Here is a 15,602-nt window from a genome sequence, read left to right as displayed (position 1 = left end):
ATCATTATTCTGACATCACTTTTATCGTAAAAGAAATTTTTATGGTTTCTATTATGGTAGTGCTTAAGATCCCCAGTCATGAACCAGGACCACATTGTGCTAGGTAATGTAAAAACACAGAATAAAAAGACAATCCTTGCCCCAAAGAATTTCCAATCTAAGTATAAGAGACAGGGGAATACAAGGAAACAGTAAGACAGTATTGGCATCAGTTCTGCACTAATGTCAAAACACTGGACTTATGAACTCAGTCATGCCTATTTAACAGAATCCAGAGTCAACTCCAGTAGTCTGCTCTCCCTGCTTTTACAGAACCCCCTCTGTCATCCATGGGAAAGAAGCTTCTCATAGTCAAGATCTACCTAGATGATCTGAGTCGAGAACTTTGTCCGAGGCTTGTGAAGCTCTTATTCAATGCAAAAATCCCCATAATTAGCATTTCTTTCACTTCCTTCTTTCTTGTTTTTAATATCACAAATATATTATTTATAAATACTGCTCCTATAGATTTAAGCATCCCATATCCAAAGTAATAAATATTCAAACCAGCTGAAAAATCTGGTTTCAGACAACAGTAATGTGGTTTTAGGAAGAATTCTTTAAAAATAGCAGCAAAGAAAGTGCAGCAAAACACCATTACAGATACGATTTTGAAATATTACCTAGTGCTTGTTACATGGTAAAATCTTATTCTCATTTTTACAGTAATAGATCTATAGGAAAAGAACCTATTCATTACAAAAGATCTATATCCATACATGCTATTCAAGTTTGTTTTTAATCTTTTAAAATACAGAAACATTATTGCAATAATACAGCTACCAATATTGATTTTCTTACAGTAAATGACATATTTGATCAAAATGTTGCACATATATCCACAGCCACACATGTACAATAAATCCAGGTTGTTATCACAAAGATATAGGGTACTGAAGTTAAATACGCAGTGGTTGAAATGTATTTGATTTAACTTAGGTGTTAAATTTGTTTTAAACGGGGCTAGTCTCATGGAGCACATATGGGTCAGTTTCATGAGTCATTTATAGATTAGATTAATACAACTAGAGATGCCATATATATGGTGGTGAAATTTTGCTATTGACTTCAGTTGAAACAGGATTGGGTCCATCAAGTTATTTGTATGCCAGTGTAGTTGTAGACTTCCTTGAAAAATCTCAGTGAAAAGCTCTAGGTTTCACTCTGTGCCTCTCCATTTGTTACAGGATTATGATTTAAGCCAACTTCAACAGCCGGAGACTATGGATCATGTACTGAACAAGGCACCCGGAGTCAGACGAGTGGATGAGAGACCCATTGGTGCTGAACCCCAGTATCCTATAAGACCAGTAATTCCCCATCCTGGGGACATTGGTGACTTTATTAATGAGGTATGTTCTTTTAGGCTTTCTCTGTCACTTCTCAAGGCTTGTTCAGTCAGCTAATGCCACTGATACAAAATGCTTGGAGTACAATTTACCAACACATTTTCAGTTCTCACCATGGGCCAAAATTCTGCTCCCATTACTCAGGCAAGTAATCAGACATAAGTCAATGGAAGTGATGGAAACAGGACTTGGCCCTGCCAAGGCTTTAAAATCAAAATGAGCCAAAATGCAACAATGAAGCTCAAGGTTTAGTTTCTAATTTCACCCAGAATGCAATACTGAGCATGTAGCTTTTCATCTTCAAAGAACTGTGCCCTAATCCTGCTCCCATTTCAGTGCCTAGGACTTTCGCAGTTACCTGAAATGAAAGTAGCACCTGGTTCTGCCCAAGAGAGGGTTTTTACAGCTGGAGAAGCTGTGGCAGAAGGGTTAGATGACTTGCTCACAGCCACAAAATCTATCAGGAGCTCCTGCCTCCCAGATCCCTATTGGTTTATATGCCCCTATCTCCAACAAGCTCTGTTTGGCACCAAAACCTTTTCATAACAGAGAAATGCTTCTCATAACTGAGAAGAGCATGTTAGATTATTGCAATTTTACTGCACTTTTAATTCTTTTTAAATATTTAGCCAGTCATTTTTTAAATGAATGATTGTGTGTTTGCGAACCAATCAATGCGTTATTTCCCCTGAGACAAAACATGATTCATTGCATATGTCAAGAATATAAATGTGGCAGCACTTTAATTCTATCATTATACCCGTTTCTGCTGGGTCTTTTCTTATTCTTCTCATTAAATTCTTTCTCCCCTTCTTTTCACTGATGTTTACGCACCTCTGCATGCAGACACACTTCCACTATTATTCAGTCCAGTAAAACTAATTCCACCCACTCATACCTTGACTGAAGTTTCTGGAAATGATTAATAAAAAGGAATTTTTGCTGTAGATCAGGTACTTTCCATTATGTTATTTTTCCCTTGTACTGGATTGGAATTAAATCTGTATCCATATCCCAGGACTTCTTCCCTAGCCTAGCCCCAACTGCAGCCATATAAAAGGGTCTGTGCAAAGTGAACCAGAACAGAGAGCTTTCCAAAATGTGCCAGAGACTCACCTTGTACAGGTGTAGCACAAAATCTGGTCCTAAGTGTTTTGCTGGATCAAGGCCACCACATGCAGAACTCCCGTTTAAATCTGTCTGTCTAGGTACTTACAGTCCTCATTATCACAGCCCCTGAAGAGTTCTGTTAAGTTTAACAGTGTGGTACAGTGAACAGTGTTAGAATTGCAAGGTATCACTTTAAGAATTTTGGGGAAGTGGTGTTCCTGGTCCTGCTTGCAGACTAAAGGGGCTCTGTAGTGAAGTGTGTGATCTGAGAGCAGCACTCAGTTCTGCAGACAGACAGCCTAGAGTAAGGTGGGGTGAGTTGTGTCTCTCAGTTTTTATGGAGCAGCCTGCTTTGTCTCTCTCTGGTTTTGGGTTCTTGTGTGTTATCATTCTGAATTCTAAGAAATAAAGTAGGGTTACATTACAATCATCCAGGAAGCATATTTATGTTTTTATCTAACTTCTCTCTGTGTATACCCTGAACATAACAAACAGCATCTATTACTACAGTTTCTTTGTAATCCCAGGGCTTGAGAGCAGCAGATAATGACCCTACAGCCCCTCCGTACGATTCCCTGCTGGTCTTCGACTACGAGGGGAGCGGATCTACTGCAGGCTCTGTCAGCTCCCTCAACTCCTCAAGCTCCGGCGATCAGGATTACGACTACCTTAACGACTGGGGGCCTAGGTTCAAGAAACTGGCGGACATGTATGGGGGAGGCGAGGAAGATTAAACTGACCTCATGTTCTTATTTAAAAAAAAGGAAGAACATTTTAAAAAAAGACGAAAACAGGAAAAAAAAGAGACAATGAAGAAGCAAGAACTGTACAGAAGTGGCAGCTTTTTTAATTAATATCCCCTGCTGACTGTATTATTTTTAGTAGTGATTTAGGAGGTTTTTCTTTTTTTTCTTTTTTTTCTTTTTGTTTTTTTAATGGGTTTGGTTGGGTTTTTTTAGAACATTGAGCTGTCTAGCATGAACACTGGTCTCTGCTGCATTTTTTTTTAAATGTCAGCTGGGATATCACTCATTTATCCGCTTTATGACTAAAGAGAGTGAAAGGCACTCTGTCTTAACTTGAATTTCTTAGAACAGAAGCACTGTTTTTAAAATATATATATATATATATTTGAAAGTGCCTTTTGGTACATGTATCAGATTCCCTTCAATCTCAGGAGTGATCAAAACAAACATACAAAAACAAATGTTTCAACCATCTTGAGCAGCACTCTCTATGACCCTAAGCCAGTTCTAGCTGGGAAGGAGTTAACAAAAGAAACTGTGGAGATTGTTTCTTTTTTGCCTTTTTTTTTTTAAGTGGGTGACCGTTTTGGGGTGGGGGAAAAAAATCTTAACAGCCATCTTTAAGCCTAAGCAGGTGGTGAATTAGTCATATTGTTGTATATAATTCAGTTTTATCAGATGCAAAATATTGACTGGGGTTTCTCCTGTAACCTGGTCACACTTGATGTAGCTGCATAGAACTATAGCATTGATAAGCCTTTGGTTATTGCAACAAAAAAATCTCAAACAGACCTTGCATAAACCCTACAGTAAATCATGAAATGACCAAAGGCCATTTGTTTGTTTTTTGCTATCGATGTGTTTTTGGCTCCACCAACCTTTTGAGTAGTGTAAATAAAAGCTGGGTTACATGTTGCTGTCATGCATCCATAATGATGCTTGTTAGTATGAAAATCAATACTGTTTTCTTAGCTTAACCATACACAGGGAGATAGCATAATCAGTAACCTCAAGACTAGGGCAGTGTTAATAACACGGACAGTTTATCAGTACATTACCATGACATTAGAATAAAGTAGGTCTAGTACAATATTAATGCCTTTGAGCATCAGTAGCCAAAGCTCAACAGCATCATGTAACCCAACTAATGTGTGTCCTTTATATTTGATGGGTAGGCACTTCTATCTATATTAAATGTCTTTTGGAGAAGAAAAGCAACAAGGACCTAGTAAGTATTTTGTGGTAAACATGCTCAAACATTGCCAATTAAGCAAGAGGTTTTGCAGCATCCAGACACAACGTCAGTATTATAAATGGTAGCATACTACCTAGTTTATATGTAGGGTCAGTTTAACCAATAACAAATAGTTATTAGCTTTTTTTTATTATTAATTATTATTATTATTATTACATTTTTCCTTTACTGATTTGGACTAGTGGCTTTATGTCTAATGTTTGTAAAATGATTTAGACTGCATGGATGTGTAATATAAACCACATTTAATGGATTATGAGCCACTTAATTCATGTGCTATGAAATCTTGGATTACCTGTGTTTTATATTCTGCAGACAATTTTGCAGTGGGTTCACTAAAAAATTGTAGAAGTGCTTAGATATATTTTCATTTCAATCCAAGACTGTGCACAGTATCAGAAGGTGATTATCCAGGGGATGATCCTGCTTTTTTGATATGTAGATTGAATGCTGAGAGTTAAACGGGGGAAGCGGGAGAGAAAGTGTGTGCGTGATAATGAACAGACATTGTTTAAGAGGGACTACTAAGCTGCAGGATTGTGTCTATAGATTTTTAAAATGCTCCTAGTGCATTTTATATTTCATTGTATCATATTTTCTATAAAATGCAATTTCTGTAAATTAATGAGCATTTGAAATGTGTCTTGTCTGAAATGGAATGTGGTAAAAGTATGCTTGAGAGGACTCAATCTCTATCTTTTATATTATTAATTACCAAGTATGGGGGGAGGGGTTCGGTTGGCTTATCCTTTCACTATCCAGGAAAAAAACAAAACGGAAAGTGTACATATAAGTTTCTTGAGGAGAGAAAATTGTGGCAGGTAATACCTCAGGAAACAATGAGGAGTCCAGTGGCGACACATCACTGTTGTTCAAAAGGTTCTGTTTGTCAGCAGATGCCTCAACTGGGATGAAGTGCAGTGCATGACAAATCCAGTATCTGACGCCTTTCAAAAATATTTACTCCATAACTGGGAGCTCAGCCTTCTTCATCTTGCCACTTGCAGAGTATGTTCACTAGCATTAGTTCACTAGCACCACATACCTCACCCCTCCAGCCCAGCGTAACACACTGGCAAACTTTTCTATACAGCATCTGGCAAGTCAAGTAGTTTGTACCTGCTCTGATACATGAGGAAATAACAGCGCTTGTACAACAGCTCATTTTGAATTGCAGTCTCCTTGCAGAGATTTGGCCTATGATCTTTATCCATGTACTGTCTTGATCCTCTTTCTTTCCAGAAAAGCATTAGACTTGAATAGATTATAATCAGGATGGATGATGCACCTGCATGGAAACTGCCCAATCGCAACAAAATTAATGAATAAAAAACATGCACTTAGAGTTTCTCAATGATTAGTACATGTCAGTTGTTTGAAACCATTATTGTAACCTCCTTTTCATCAGAGGAGGAAGAAGGAAAAGGGGTGGAGGGAGTTATCCAGTATACAGACGCAAGATGCAAGTAGTGCCCAGTTCTCTCTATCTAGCGTGTTTCTTTCCCTCTATGCAGACAGCCAGTCCCTGGAAAGCTTTATTCTAAGTGAATAGCCAACCAGGAGTAAACCTGATGGTCCCCAGTTCTAAGTTATGCTATTCAAACTACTTGGTACTAGTTGGCTAATGCAAAGTCTAAACATCTATTCTGGAAGGTTTGGTGTTACCTCTTGTGTCTTTGGTGGTGGTGGTGGTGGTGGATTTTCCAACATAAAAACAGTATGGTAGTATAGGTAAAAATGCTGAACTATGATAACAAGAAGCTGAGGTTAAGGAGATTTACAGTGTAACTATGTACAAGTTAATTTGATTATCTCAATAAGTGGACTTACAATAGAGATGAACAAGACATTTATCCACCAACAGTCAAAGGGACAGTGCTAGGGTTAAGCATATTGCAACATTTAGTGTTCACCAATCCGAAGGCTATCAGAAATCTTTCAGTGGTTTAAAATAAAATAAAGTAACCTATTTCCACTGGAAATTTTAAAAATAAACATTTTCCTGCAGCATTTGCCCCTCCAAATATTACAGCCCATGTAGGTGCATATGAGCCCATTCATGAAACAAATTAATCTGTTGTCTTCTGACCAAATTCTACTCACACTTTTCCCATAAGACCCCAATGACGTCCATGGGGGTAATTGTGGATAGAATCTGACCCACTGTCCAAGCTGCGGGACATGCACAAGGTAAGCAAGCAGCATAAATAGCAAAAATAAATTCACTTTTTACAATTTTTCACCTTTATTATGTTAGTTGCTGGTTGTAAGATAGGCAAGGAAATTTGCTTATATTTAAGATAACAGTGCTCCTTTAAAAAGATGTTTGTATCAAACAGACCTGATTGAGAATTGTTTTGACAAACTCTTTCTTTTGCCAAAAAATTCTGATTTGTCAAAACCAAAACCATTCAGAAAACAGGGTTAGGTTCAACAAATCTTCTGACGTGAAAAGTTTTTGGGGCAAACAGTGCCAATTTTTGAACTGGAAAAATTCAAATTTTTTGAGTCAAAAACAACTTTTTGTTTCAAAATCTTGTTAAATTAAACTAATTTAAAAAAGAGGAAAATGTCAAAATAAAATATTCCTATTGACTTGAAACACACTCCCACCCTCCAAAAAATGTCAGATTTTTGGTTCGTGAAACTGTGAGTTTTGCCTTTTCATTCTGATTCAGGACAAGAAAAAATGTGGATATGTGATCATTTCCCAGGGATGGGGAAAAACATTTCCCACCCAGCCTAGTACCAAACCATTCCTCTGAACCTTATGATGATGGGACATACCATTTTTTGTTAGAGGCACAGGATACCAGCTATCAAGACACACTTGTAAGTTGTTATTTTTTAACAGCTAATGTTGTTGGGGACAAAAACTTTATTCTCTGAATAATCTACGTAATAGTAGTAGGCATAACAAGCTAATTAATGAAAGACGTGGAGTCCAGACATACGAGCATGGGTGCCTTCATCCTCCACTTCCCATGTGATGTGGGAGATGATTGCAAGAGCGTTGGCTTCAGGAAGAATGGAGAGTTACCCCCTCCTGGTATCATCATTCTGTGATTTCCATTTTCCCCACTATGCCTCTTACAATGGTCAATAAACACTGTAGCACCTCTCACCTCTGTCGAAGGGAAGAGGCCAGCAAGGGGCATGCTGAATGCAATGTAGAAGCCACCCTACCTCCCAGAGACCAGGGTTACATATAGTCTCTGAGCCAGAGAACATAAATATCTGAGGTCACTCCCACACCTGCGACTGCCTCATGACCGAACATGGCCAGTGACATAGCATTAGTAAAGATAACTGTCAGTATCCAATGTCTTTATTATGTAACTTGTAAATATTAAGCATCAGTCAAGGAAGTCATTTGCAACAAAACAAAACAAGAGCCGCCCTCAACGGGAGATTACAGGAAACTGACAGTGAATGGATAACCTTTGGTGCTATTAACTGTCCTTATGTACTACTCATATTTCTGGTTTTGGACCAGGAAAGCTGCCGTTGATCATTTTAAAGCAATGGGGTGAAATTCACTCATGGTCATAGGCCAGCACTAGGTCAATGTACCCTTTAAGGCCTGATTCAGTGATGCTCAGATCTGAATTCACCCCATAGGGTTTCAGTGGGAATTAATTAATCCATAGTTCCCTCACACAGGGGTGAATCTCACCCATGCATAATTGCTATAGTCTGTGAAGGGTCTGTAGAACACGCATGCAGCAGTTGCATCTTTGACTGGCCTAAAAAAAATATTGAAGACAACTTATCTTGAAACTATGGGACCTTTATTTGTACTGTCTTTTGGAACTCTTCAGTGTAAATGTAAAAATGTCGGGGGAAACAATGTATGTGTTAAAAGCATAGGTTTAAAAACAGCAACGAGCCAATGTAGTTTTCTCCCAGGCAAAAATCCTCTCAGTTTCACGTGGAAAGAAAAAGGTATCTCAAGTACACACAGAAACCACCGACAATTGCTCACGGCAATGTGTACATAATGTAGTTATTTGCTCAAAGCTACAAATGAAGTAGGGGAAGAAAAAAAAAACCATGTATAGTTGGAGCGCGTTTTTCTTTTCTTTTCTTTTTGCATGTTTCCTTTTAAAATGGACAAACTGTGTAGCAGCCCGCATGATTGTGGTTGTTTTCGAGAAGACTTCTCGTGTTCCGATGTATTCATGCCGAAAGGCAAAAGCAAGTGCATCCGTTAAACAAGGTCAAAAACCCTTTTTTTGTAACCGTCAACAGCACAACTATTTTGTATTGTTGTTTGTACCATTTTTGTACCAAAAACAAAAGAGGGAAAAAAAAGGGAAGAGAGTAAATGTTTTCAATGTGTTTTTAGTGCCACTGCAATCTTGGTTCAAAACTGAGTAACAGCTTTGCTGATTTATTGTGTATCAAAGCTGAACTGGTGCATTAGCGCCTAGCTCCAGTGTAATAAATAAAATCCCCCTTTTAATAGTCTCACTTGTTGTTTTTTTCATATACACAGCCCCTATTCATTTAGCAAAAGATACAGCAGCTACTAGAGTTCAAATCGTCTCTTGAAGCAAGAAGATCAGGGTAAGCAATAATGATCTTAACTGTGGACATGTCTTGCAGTACTTGGGCAGCTGCACTGAGCCGATAGTAAAGGTGGGGTCAACACGTCTTTTGCAAACCCCTTGTTTTCAGGATATTCCAAACGTGTTTGGTTGTTGTGACTTGGGTGCTCATTAAAGTAATTGTTTTACAGTGGGCTAGCACAAGGCGTAACGCGGGCAGGTGCTGTGTAACCTTTCCCACAGTGTTCTGGCAACAGTCTGTGACCTTCAAACCTGCCAGCCCACTCCTGGGCCTCTCACTGAGCATTAATTGGGCAGCTGCTTTTGCACTGCCAGCAAACACATCCTCACTTGGAATGGCTGGAGGTCACCAGGTCACATTGCGTCTGGTGCCTTCACACGCACAGTCAATGCAGAACCTCAAACAGCCATTCGGCCAACCCCACACACACATGGCTGTGCATTTTGTCTGGTGTGTCAGTAACAGAGATCGGTGGAGAGAGAGTGCTAGGAGACATTCAGACACTCCTGTGCATGAACTCATACAAGTAAAGCTACTATGGCATTAGGGGCTAGATCCACATAGCACTACATTGACATGCAACTGGGGACCCTTCAGTGCACACTCGCAGGGTCTACACAGACCAATTAATGCACAGCATGTTAGTGGGCTTTAGACATCACGCCCCTGTGGGGCACATTACTCCACTGTGTAGACAAGACTTTAGGTGGCAAAGTCCAGCATTTAGGGACTACTGAGCTCCTCAAAACTCCTGTCCAGCAGCCGCTTAGCCATGTAAAGTCCGTAGGCGCCTAAATCGCTGCCTGTGTGTGTGTGCGCACAAAGTTGCCAACGTCCTGATGGCACCAAGCTCCTCAGCGACTAGCTGACACATAAGCCCCTGTGGGATTCTCAAGTTAGGTGGTTCCTTGCCTGCAGGACCTGACCCAGTTCACGTTCTCAGAGCATGCCTCACCCACACAAAAGACCCTGGTGGCGTTGTCACAAGGTGTAAACCAATTGTGAGTCTGTCCAGCTGCAGGAACGTGCACAAGTGAAGCGCTGTTGCCCCAGTTGACAATATGTTGAAGTCAGTGGCTGTGCCAGTGATAAACTAGCCCAACTATAAAGTACAGTATGAAGGACCCAGGCTTGTAGATGATCTCAGTAAAAATAGTAAATGTTACCCAAAGCTGCAGCCCCATTCAGCAAGGCAAAGTATCTTTTGTTCTTCCAGGTGCACACACGCACACTGCTGTAATTGTGCTACTAATGTGACCATAGGACCTGAAGTTGCACTCTGTGTAAGCGCAAAAGCTTGTCTTGCTCTCTCAGACACACACACACCCCGGCTGTTGGGCCAATAAAAGCTATTACCTCCCCCACCTTGTGTTGCTAATCTCCTGTGATCAACACAGCTGCAACAGCATTACATGCCATAGGCTTTGTCAGACCTGTTTAGACCATTGCTCCAAGATCCTGAATGGCCTTCTTGGGCAGTGGCCAATACCTGCTTCAAATTAGCACTTAAAAATCACACATACACATTTACAAAACTCTGATCCAAATCAGGCCCTGAGCTCCTCCAGAGGCACATTTGCAGCTGGTCTCCAGTGCCAACGTTTGAATCCAACCGTTTGCATTTTTTAGCCAGGCCAACATGGCTAGATCCAAAATTTATCCAGGCCTATCGCCAGTATTTTCCAAGCACACTATAAAGGCTCAAGGTGGGATACCATTTATTTGCCCACCAAAGCATGAGCTGATGTTACAGGTCCCCTTTGCCTAGTCTTGGCCCAGCTCTGCTGTCACACCAGTTTTACACCATTGATCAGTAGGCCAGTTTACTCTGTTGCCTTCAGGAGGACTAGGCACATGCCTGCAGTTGCATAAGTGCTTAAGAACCTTGCTGACTCAGCTCCTTGAGAAGAGAGCGCTTCCACCACGCTCAGGAGCTATTTCAGGCAAGTGTGTGGAACCCAGTTGGTTCTTTTTTTTTTTAAGCAAACAAGCAAATTGAAAAATGCTATACATCCCAATCGGCTTTCCCTGCGTCAGCTGTGTCTACTAGTTTCTCAAACTGCTTAGAATTATTTTTACCCAAAGAATTTATGCAACACAGTCGTACCACAAAAATCTAGTTCTTCACTGTCTCTAGGGACATGTGTGGGCTTCGTCACCATAATAAGAGCTTCTTCTCTGCTCCCGAAAGCCCTGGCCCTGCAATGATGTGGACATGTGCTTAACTTTAAGAGATGACTGAAGCTTAACGTTAAGCATGTACATAAAATTCTGGAGTGGGCCCTAAAACTTCAGCTTAGGCCAAAGGAAGATTTTTTAATTTTTTTTTTTTTGGTCTCAGTGTTCCGTATGTGGTGCATTCAGCCGTCATTAGCACTGACATTATTAGCAGGAGCAGAGTGACGATAACTGATTATTCTTTTGATTAAAGAAAAAAATCAGGACGTTTGAGTTCCTCCCTCCTCCCCCACAAGGCAAGCCTAGCACTGAAAAAAGAAATCAATTTTCTGAAGCCCCAAGTGGGTGGAGAAATGAAATAATGAGACCAATGGAAAGGTCCCTTCAAGTGCAAGGCAGGTAATTGTGAGAAAGCCACAGTTTGATTACGCAGTCAAAACACTCATGTTTTTCAGTGGGAAAGTTGACAAATTAAAGGCTGTAGCTGGGATTTTCTACCAAGGAGAGAGCGAGAGAGAGGTGCCCATCTTCCATTTAAAGTTAGTGGGAAGTGGCTCCCTTTGCCCCCTGCCCCCTTTGACTTGCTCAGTCTTCAGCACATGGCCATCATTTCACCGGAGTGTGGGGAGTTTAAACCAAGTTGCCTCGTATTCACATCAGCGTTTCTAGAAGCCGGCCCCTTGTCTTCAGCTACACTACTGTAAATTCACTGAGTGCTATCATGGACCTTGAGATTTACAGTGCTATCCTTGAGATCAGCCTCTGGCAACAGAGAGCCAGGGCCCATCCTTTAGAACAGCCGCTAGTGAAATGATCAGTTAGAGAAACGGCAGGGCTCCAGAGTGAAACGGAATGTACCTCTGCTGTAGATCTGTGGAGTCTAGGAATCGTTTTACTGGAAATGTTCTCAGGAATGAAACTGAAACATACTGTCCAATCTCAGGAATGGAAGACAAACAGTTCTGCCATCACTGATCACATTTTAAACACAATAACAGGACCAAAGCTGAATTTCAGGCTGAATGATCCCGCCTGAGGATATGCTTGTTCATCGGGCTATTCAGACTTGTCTATAAGTGGTAGCTCAAACTGCAAATCGTGTAGGAAGTAACTCTTAAGTGCACGCTCTTCTGAGTCTTTAACAGAAAGGCTTTCAGTTGCTTAGTTTTTAATTCAGCGCATTTGCTGCGGGAATGGACGTGACAAGTTTCGTGCAACTTATTAGTGAGAGATGCAGCATCTCTCTTAATACCAATGTAGATTGAAAGGAAACAAAGACAAGTGAGGGTATTCCGAGGGGACTAAATTTGCAAGCTTCTTTTACGAGCTTTTGCCTCTCTCCAGCTTATGGCTGCGATGCCTCAGCCTCGATTATTATTTATTACTGTCTCATCTCCTGATTGCTGTAGAGCTTGCACAGGGGGATAGAGTTAATGAGACATTAAAGATTTGTATTTTGAAGCAAAGTGTGTGTGTTGTGGGGTGGGGAGGGTTTTACAGGAAGCTCACAGACATAGCATCCTACTAGGGAACGAGCCCTAGCTGTGAGTCTTTTTTTTTTTTTTATTCTCCCCAGCCTCTCATTTTGGGGATTAAAACGTCCACAGAATGGGGCACCTACCTGGGTTGAACAGAAACGCCCCTTTCCCTATCGCACATGGCTGTTCGGTTGCTTCGCTGTGTCTGCATTGTTTTATAACGCATGGTTTCCTCCTGATAGAGCTGTATGGTCTTTCCCCCCTCCCTCACTGTGATTAATGCACAGCTTCACAACATTCATCTCAGTTCCACAGCCCAATCTATCTAGCCTGCTTATAGGCCTTTTCTCCCCCACTCGCCCTTCTCCCTCCCCCTGGCCCTTTAATGAGAAAAATATTTTTATTTTTTGCTGTAATGCTTTTTTTGGAAGCAGCAGCAGGGTGGTGGCTGTGAGTAACGACAGAAAGCCGCTTCCGGCGTTGGTCCATCATCTGTGGTGCACAGCTTTCAGCACATTAGCACCAGGCCCCATGCTGACCTACCTACGGAGGAAGCAGCCAGCCTGCAAGCGGTCTGTGATGTCCCTGCACTGCATCATTGAGAGAAGCCCCCCCCAGCTCACACAAATGACTCTTTCGGATGAAGGGAAATTCTCCAAAGTATCGGTTACTTCTGCTGAATCTCCAGTCAGGTGACTGCAATGAAGGGAAAGCAAAGGGTAGGGAAGGCATTCAGGCATAAGACATCAAACCTCCCACATCTGAACAGGCCGTCAGTGACGCGTGAGCTGGTTGGAGATCTCTTTATGCAGTAATGAGGGATGAGGACCTTTTTAACCCAGCAGCTATGTTTTTTAATGCCACATCACAGCAAGGAAGTGGCGTCTTTTGCCAAATCATTTTTCCCTGACATTTGGGAAATGGAATAACTTTGTGGGCCATCCAGCCCTGAATGACTAAGATAAAGGTGCTGGGAGGAGTAGAGCCTGAACTTGCCATCTTTCAGCTGTCTGTTCAACTCAGAAAGGTGGGTTTAATCTTAGCCCGACCTAGATGGCCTCCTAACCTGACAGTCTTTGCTTACCAAAGACTAAAGGAATTTCAGTGGTCAGCCAGCGAGGCTCGAAGGGGACCCTTGCCTCAAGAAGCTCCATGATTCTGAATTAATTCGCAGTCCATTCATTTGGAAAGGGTCTTTTCTGCATGAAATCAGAAACGGAACAAAAGGGAAATTGTTCCTCCCTGTTTAATTGTGGATTAAAGAGTCAAGGGCCAACCTCACCCAGCTCTTATAAGCTGCTTTCACATTCTGCCACTGTAATTGTAGTAGTTACTCACCCCAACTCCTTAAAGAGCAGCAAGCAGCCTGTGGTGGGAAAAAGTTTGATAAAACATTCCATTTTAAAACAATTTTGCTTGTAGTGGTTCCATGCTTGGGGATTTGTCTGCCCTCAGCCTCTATTGCTAGGCATAGTTGCATGAAAAGTGGGTCTTCATTTCTTAAGAATTCATTTACTTCTGCTGCTGAGTGCTCACCCGATGTCGTAATCCGCTGTAGGGGCCATGCTTATCATTTCAATGAGCATGGTACCATGGCTGGCTTCATCCCACATGAGTCCCGGCTTTCATACATTCATATTAATTCGCATCATGACCGTGAGGCTAACTTCAAGTTAGCCAATGCGTACACCTGTGTGATGGAATGCACACCTGTATTCACACCCTACATACTATTGTAATAATCTTTGTACAAGCTATGCCTTGTAAGGTATCATTTGAAAACTAACTCACTGGTCACAAATATCCGGGTGAAATGAATATAGCAACATTGTAGTATAAAGTTATGAAATCACCCCTGTATGCTGTTAAAGGCACATGTTTAAACTCACATACCACCCTCTCCCAATTAGGTAGAACTGGTCAAGCAAGCTTGTCTAACAAAGGGATGTGTGTTTACCTCAGTTTGCGTACAAGTTGTAAACAGAGTCCTCAGACAGCAAGAGGGAAGCTGAATGAAGACAAAGAAAATCTACATGTCAGCATACATAGGTGAAAAGAAACAGCATAACACTGCTTCCCCACAAGACTATGGGTCTGCTTGTTCTCAGCTGAAAAGAACTTTATCTGGGAGTTGGGGAGGTCACTATCAGGAAAATGCATTTCACAGGGTGTCTGAACTATGAAAGTAAGGGGCAGAACCATGGGCAGTGGGTATAATAGGGCAGGGAAGGCTGAGCCTTCCCTGGCTCAGTCACTACCGCTGGATGCTGGGTTGCGGGTTTTGGCGGTGTGCACCATCTGGGCTTCTGCCAGAGGACTTTTTTATTGTGCACCATGCAGGTTCTGGGGCAGCTGGGGCACGGGTATCTGCTAGAGATTCCTGGGTTCATCAGTAATCTCCCTGGACTCGAGGAGCATTACTGATGAACCCAGGAAGCTGAGTAGCAGATACCATCTCCTCAGCGTCCCAGGAACCTGCATGACACATATAAAAGTTTAGCTGCACCTCCAGCCTTCTTGCCTCTGCCTGGCTGCTCCTCTCCTCTCCTCCCCTCCCCATTACCCTGCCTCCCCAGCTGCTAGGCCATCCCCCCCTCCCACAGGTTCATTGGCCTCTGTATACCATGGCCCCTTAAGGTGGAGAGAAGCTGACCATGACCAGGGGACGTGGAGCCCCCAAGGGGCAGCACAGTGGAATTGGTGCCTTGCTAAGACCCAGGGGGAGTTGTGAAGATACGATAAGTCAATGGCAGAGCGCTCTCCAGTTAACTTCTGTACTCTACCTTCCTGGGAGGTGGAAGCTAAGTCAGCAGAAGAGTGTCTCCCATTGACACAGCACAGTATAGACACCGCATTAGGTCGATGTAGGCTATGT

General features: G+C 41.8%; 1 protein-coding gene across 2 annotated transcripts in view; it reads left to right on the top strand.

Annotated features, from left to right (window-relative positions):
• The window catches only part of CDH4 (cadherin 4), a 661,031-nt gene extending 657,799 nt beyond the window's left edge, over positions 1-3,232 (top strand). For both annotated transcript variants that reach the window (XM_077831875.1, XM_077831874.1), the window contains 2 exons: positions 1,227-1,391; positions 3,026-3,232. In XM_077831875.1, the coding sequence (XP_077688001.1) occupies positions 1,227-1,391; positions 3,026-3,232 (372 nt within the window). The remainder of the gene's footprint in view (positions 1-1,226; positions 1,392-3,025) is intronic.
• The last annotated feature ends 12,370 nt before the right edge of the window (positions 3,233-15,602 follow it).

Source organism: Eretmochelys imbricata, chromosome 13, assembly GCF_965152235.1.
Source record: "Eretmochelys imbricata isolate rEreImb1 chromosome 13, rEreImb1.hap1, whole genome shotgun sequence".
NCBI classification, from domain to species: Eukaryota; Metazoa; Chordata; order Testudines; family Cheloniidae; genus Eretmochelys; species Eretmochelys imbricata.
This window is presented reverse-complemented; position numbering and strand designations above follow the sequence as displayed.